The sequence below is a fragment of the Carcharhinus amblyrhynchos genome, unplaced genomic scaffold (genome assembly GCF_965287045.1).
Source record: "Carcharhinus amblyrhynchos unplaced genomic scaffold, sCarAmb.v2.hapA scaffold_619, whole genome shotgun sequence".
Lineage (NCBI taxonomy): Eukaryota > Metazoa > Chordata > Chondrichthyes > Carcharhiniformes > Carcharhinidae > Carcharhinus > Carcharhinus amblyrhynchos.
The window spans coordinates 70,284-76,673 of NW_027650359.1; the positions used below are offsets into that span (position 1 = coordinate 70,284).

Consider the following 6,390-nt stretch of genomic DNA (forward strand, 5'->3'; position numbering starts at 1 on the left):
CCTCCCCACAACAGCCAATCAGCATCACTACTGTGCTGTCCTCTGCTGGACACTTGCCTTCTTTGTGTACAAAACCTTTGTAACTCCAGGTACCTGGTACTCTTACAGTACAATATTCTCTCTAAATTAGCGTATCTTAATCTATAAGACTTTTAGTCCCGAATTATCCTAAACCCCTCTAATACACACACACAGATAGAGACAGAGAGGGAGACACACACACACAGGCACACTGACAGTGACAGTGAGACACACACACACTCACACAGAGGGAGAATACACAGACAGGCGAGACAGAGGGAGAGAGAGAGAGAGAGACACACACACACACACACACACACAGAGGGAGAATACACAGACAGACAGAGACAGAGATAGAGACACACACATGGAGATAGAGACACACACATGGAGATAGAGACAAAGATGGAGATATACACACAGACACAGATAGAGACAGAGACGGAGACACACACAGAGACACAGAGACAGCCAAAATGATGGCAACCGAGAGGGAGAAAGAGAGAGTTAGGCATTGAGATAGACAGGGGGAGGGGCAGGTTGGGGGGGTTTGGGGGATGGGGGCCGGGAGCAGGGTGGGGACATTCAGCGACGGAGGGATTCAGAGGGAAGAGGAATGGAGAGAGAGAGAGAGAGAGAGAGGGAAGGATGTGGAGGCATTGGAAAGGGTGCAGAGGAGGTTTACCAGGATGTTGCCTGGTATGGAGGGAAGGTCTTATGAGGAAAGGCTGAGGGACTTGAGGTTATTTTCATTGGAGAGAAGAAGGTTACGAGGTGACCTAATTGAGGCATACAAGATGATCAGAGAGTTAGATAGGGTGGACAGTGAGAGCCTTTTACCTCGGATGGTGATGGCTAACACGGGGGACATAGCTTTAAATTAAGGGGTGGTAATTATAGGACGGATGTCAGGGGTAGGTTCTTTTACTCAGAGGGTAGTAAGGTCGTGGAATGCCCTGCCTGCAGCAGTTGTGGACTCGCCAACTTTAAGGGCGTTCAAATGGTCAGTGGATAGGCATATGGATAACATTGGAATAGTTTAGGTTAGAGGGTCATTAGATTGGTTCCACTGGTCGGCGCAACATCGAGGGCCGAAGGGCCTGGACTGCGCTGGAATGTTCTATGTTCCAGGGATGGATGGGGAACAAACAGACAGTGAGATGGGGTCAGTGAGGGATGAATCTACCCGTCGTGTCTCCTTGCTGCTGCTTCACTTCTTTTTGCGAGTATTTGCGAGCTGTTCTTTGTGGCCAATGTTTTTATTACATTTTTCCCTCCTCTCTGCAGGTTTCCAACGCTGAACCTCTGCATCCATCGCCTCAGTGACTGCTGTGTGACCCTCCCTGTCTCACCCCCTCACTCACACTGTAAATCCAGTGTCCACCAACCTATTCCAGCCCAGTAACAGGGAGCAGAGAGAGGGGGACAGACAGAGAGGGAGAGAGAGGGACAGAGAGAGGGACAGAGAGAGGGAGAGGGGGACAGAGAGAGAGGGAGAGAGAGGGACAGAGAGAGGGACAGAGAGAGGGACAGAGAGAGGGACAGAGAGAGGGAGAGGGGGACAGAGAGAGAGAGACAGAGAGGGACAGAGAGAGAGAGAGAGGGACAGAGAGAAAGAGAGGGAGTCAGAGAGAGGGAGAGGGGGACAGTGAGAGGGAGAGGGGGACAGTGAAAGGGAGAGAGGGAGTCAGAGAGAGGGAGTCAGAGAGAGGGAGAGGGAGACAGAGAGAGGGAGAGACAGAGAGAAAGAGAGGGAGTCAGAGAGAGGGAGTCAGAGAGAGGGAGTCAGGGAGAGGGAGTCAGGGAGAGGGAGACAGAGAGAGGGAGACAGAGTGAGGGAGACAGAGAGGGAGACAGAGAGAGGGAGAGGGGGACAGAGAGAGAGAGAGGGAGAGGGAGACAAGAGAGGGAGAGAGACAGAGATAGAGAGAGGGAGACAGAGAGAAAGAGAAGGAGACAGAGAGAGAGAGAGACAGAGATAGAGAAAAAGGGAGACAGATAGAGAAAGACGGAGGTAGAGAGAGAGAGGGAGGCAGAGAGAAAGACAGAGAGAGAGAGGGAGTGAGAGAGAGAGAGAGAGAGACAAGGAGTTAAAGGAAGGGAGACAGAGAGAGAGAGAGGCAGACAGAAAGAGAGAGAGAGAGGGGGGAGACAGAGAGAGAGGAAGACGGAGAGAGAGAGACAGACAGACAGAGAGAAAGGGGAGATAGAGAGAGAGAGAGAGACATTACAGATAGACAGGAGAGACAGAAAGGGAGAGAGAGGGAGACAGAGAGAAAGCCAATACTGTGAGAAAGGATGGAGTCAGATAGTGAGAGAAAATGAGAGAGTCAAATAAAGACAGAAAGAGAAAGTGAGGCAGAGCGAGAGAGAGACAGAGACAGGGAGAGAAGACAGAGAGAGAGAAACAGAGAGAGAGAGAGGGAGAGGCAGAGAGAGAGAAACAGATGTAGACAGAAAGAGAGAGATACGGAGAGAGACAGAGAGCGATAGAGAGAGAGACGGAGAGAGAAACATAGACGGGGAGAGAGACAGATATAGACAGAGAGAGAGAGTGTGACAGAGAGTCAGACAGAGAGAGTGAGAGTCAGTCAGACGGAGAGAGAGATTGGGTGGGTTGAGGTTGGGGAATGATGATGCCAGCTCTCTCCAGCAGGAAGCCCCATGCCTGTCTGTCCACTCTGCTCATTCTCAGCAGCCTGGCCATTCTGGACTATTATCTGATTGAACAAAGTCAGAGTCCCAGGAAGGTTGGAGTCACCATCATGGTGACAGTGGGTGATGTCTGCCTCCTGGTAGCTCTGCGATATGTGACGGGATGGGTTGGTGCAGAGGTACGAACGGCAAGGCGTGGCTATGCCATGGTCCTCTGGTTCCTCTACATCTTTGTGTTGGAGATCAAACTCTACTTTGTCTACCAGAATTACAAGGCTGATCGCAGGAGCCTGGGCCTGTTGGCCAGGAAAGGCCTCACACTGCTGTTGTCTATCTGTGTTCCAGCTCTCTACCTGCTACTCGTGGCTGTTGACCATATGGAGCATCTGAAAGCCTTAAAGAAGAAGGAAGAGATACGTTACCGCCTCCTGTGGGTGGTGGTAGACCTGTTAGATGTGGTGGACATTCAGGCCAACCTGTGGGAGCCTCAGAGGAAAGCTCTCCCTCTCTGGGCAGAGGGTTTGATGTTTTTCTATTGTTATATTCTCCTGCTGATCCTCCCGTGTGTGTCTCTGAGTGAGATCAGCATGCAGGGTATCCACATCCTCCCACACAAAATGATGCTGTATCCGATCCTCAGCTTTATCACCATCAATCTCATCACTATCCTGGTCCGCGGCTCGAACCTGCTCTTTTTCCGCGATGCCCGGGCCTCAGGAATCTTCATGGGGAAGAACGTCCTGGCCATCGCACTCAAAACCTGCAGCTTCATCCAATATCGGAACCGACCCCCGGAGCACGGCCTGGACCCAGAGCCCCAGCACAGCCCCCACTCCGGCCCCACTCTCAGCACCCACTGCAACTGGCACCCACACTGGAGACTCTGACCAGGCAGGACACGTGACCCCACCCTCACTCCCCTCACCCTCACCACCCCACCCTCACTCCCCTCACCCTCACCACCCCACCCTCACTCCCCTCACCCTCACCACCCCACCCTCACCACCCCACCCTCACTCCCCTCACCCTCACCACCCCACCCTCACTCCCCTCACCCTCACCACCCCACCCTCACTCCCCTCACCCTCACCACCTCACCCTCACCACCTCACCCTCACTCCCCTCACCCTCACCACCTCACCCTCACCACCTCACCCTCACTCCCCTCACCCTCACCACCTCACCCTCACCACCTCACCCTCACTCCCCTCACCCTCACCACCTCACCCTCACCACCTCACCCTCACCACCTCACCCTCACCACCTCACCCTCCCTCCCCTCACCCTCACTCCCCTCACCCTCACCACCTCACCCTCCCTCCCCTCACCCTCACTCCCCTCACCCTCACCACCTCACCCTCCCTCCCCTCACCCTCACTCCCCTCACCCTCACCACCTCACCCTCACCACCTCACCCTCACTCCCCTCACCCTCACCACCTCACCCTCACTCCCCTCACCCTCACCACCTCACCCTCACCACCTCACCCTCACCACCTCACCCTCACCACCTCACCCTCACTCCCCTCACCCTCACCACCTCACCCTCACTCCCCTCACCCTCACCACCTCACCCTCACCACCTCACCCTCACTCCCCTCACCCTCACCACCCCACCCTCACTCCCCTCACCCTCACCACCCTCACCACCTCACCCTCACTCCCCTCACCCTCACTCCCCTCACCCTCGCTGCCACCGTCTGGTTTTCAAAAGCCTAACAAATGGTGACACCCTTTCCCTCACTCCCCCTCTCTCCTTCCCTCCTTTCCCCTTCTCCCCCTCCCCATCCCTCCTCTCCCCCTCCCCTCCTTTCCCTCCTCTCCTCTCCCCTCCCCTCCTCTCCCCCTCCCTCCTCCACCCTTCCCCCTCCTCTGCCCCCTCCCTCTCCCACCTCTCCGCTCTCCCTCCCTCACCTTCTCCTTCCCACCCACTTCCCTCCCCTCTCCCTCCCCCCTCCTCCCGCCCCTCTCTGTCCTTGCCACCTGCCCTCCTCTCCCGTCCCCTCCCCCTCACCTCCCCCTCCCCCCTTTCTCACTCCCCTCCCTCCTCCCTCCCGACCTCCATCCCCTCCTCCTCTCCCCCTCCCCAAACTCTCCCTCCCCTCCTCTCCCCTCCCACCCCCCTTCCTGCCTCCCAGTCCCCTCCCCTCCCCTCCACACCCACTCCCCTCCTCCCCTCTCTTTCCCTCCTTTCCCACCTTCCCCTACCCCTTCTCTTCCCCTCATCCTCCTCTTCCCTCCTTTCCCCTGTCCCCTCATCCCCTTCCCTCCTCCCCCTCCTCTCCCCGTCCCTCTTCTTTCCCCCCTCCTCTCCCCTCTCCCCCCTCCCCTCCTCTCCCCCATCCCCGCCCCTCCCCCCTCCCCGCCCCTCCTCCTTCCCTCCCCTCCTCGCCCCTCACCCCTCGTGGGGGGCTGCTGAAGGTTCAGTTACCCCCCCTCCTCTCTTGAGGTTCCTCTTGTGAACCTCAGACTCCTGCCAGTGCCTCACGACCCTCCCTCCCTCAGCCAACCCCACACAAACCAGGAGCAAAACTCCCTCAGGCCGGGGGAGGGGTGTGGGGGGTGGGGGGGGGGTGGGGGGTGGGGGGGTGTGGGGGGTGGGGGGGGTGGTGTGGGGGGTGGGGGTGGGTGGGGGGTGGGGGCGGTGGGGGGGTAGGGAGTGGGGGTGGTCAGATACTAACCCGCCCACTAACCAGGATCAACCAATCAGACAGAGCAGCTGAAGAGTGAACTGCCATTTTCTCTCTGACCTCAGGACCATTCCAGGTGACCTTCCACCAATGAGGATTGGCGAAGTAGGTTGGCTGCAGTAACAGCTGTGCACAGCAAGATCCCACAACCAGCATGGCTGGAGCAGAGCTGGACACTGGCCGGAGCACAGCTGGACACTGGCTGGAGCACAGCTGGACACTGGCTGGTGCAGAGTGGACACTGGCTGGAGCACAGCTGGACAGTGGCTGGAGCAGAGCTGGACAGTGGCTGGACAGTATTTGGAGCAGAGCTGGACACTGGCTGGAGAAGAGCTGGACACTGGCTGGAGAAGAGCTGGACACTGGCTGGAGCAGAGCTGGACAGTGGCTGGAGCAGGGGTAGACACTGGCTGGAGCAGAGCTGGACAGTGGATGGAGCAGAGCTGGACACTGGCTGGAGCAGGGCTGGACACTGGCTGGAGCACAGCGGACGCTGGCTGGACCAGAGCTGGACAGTGGATGGAGCAGAGCTGGACACTGGCTGGAGCAGGGCTGGACACTGGCTGGAGCACAGCGGACACTGGCTGGAGCAGAGCTGGACTGTGGATGGAACAGAGCTGGACACTGGCTGGAGCAGAGCTGGACTGTGGATGGAACAGAGCTGGACACTGGCTGGAGCAGGGCTGGACACTGGCTGGAGCACAGCGGACACTGGCTGGAGCAGAGCTGGACACTGGCTGGAACACAGCTGGACACTGGCTGGAGCAGGGCTGGACACTGGCTGGTGCAGGGCTGGACACTGGCTGGTGCAGAGTGGACACTGGCTGGTGCAGAGCTGGACACTGGCTGGAGCATAGCTGGACAGTGGATGGAGCACAGCTGGACAGTGGCTGGAGCAGAGCTGGACACTGGCTGGAGCAGAGCTGGACACTGGCTGGAGCAGAGCTGGACACTGGCTGGAGCAGAGCTGGACACTGGCTGGGGCAGAGCTGGACACTGGCTGGAGCAGAGCTCGACGCTGGCTG

The 6,390-nt window shown here is 57.8% G+C and overlaps 1 protein-coding gene across 1 annotated transcript; it reads left to right on the forward strand.

The window, feature by feature from the left end:
* The first annotated feature begins 2,654 nt into the window (after positions 1-2,654).
* Positions 2,655-3,563, forward strand: LOC145339701 (transmembrane protein 121-like). The gene has a single exon (XM_080184223.1). It carries the CDS (start codon positions 2,655-2,657, stop codon positions 3,561-3,563), a length of 909 nt encoding a protein of 302 aa, XP_080040349.1.
* The last annotated feature ends 2,827 nt before the right edge of the window (positions 3,564-6,390 follow it).

What these genes read in the sequence shown, in the direction of transcription:
- LOC145339701 (XM_080184223.1), top strand. Translation starts at nt 2,655, where the DNA reads ATGATGCCAGCTCTCTCCAGCAGGAAGCCCCATGCCTGTCTGTCCACT.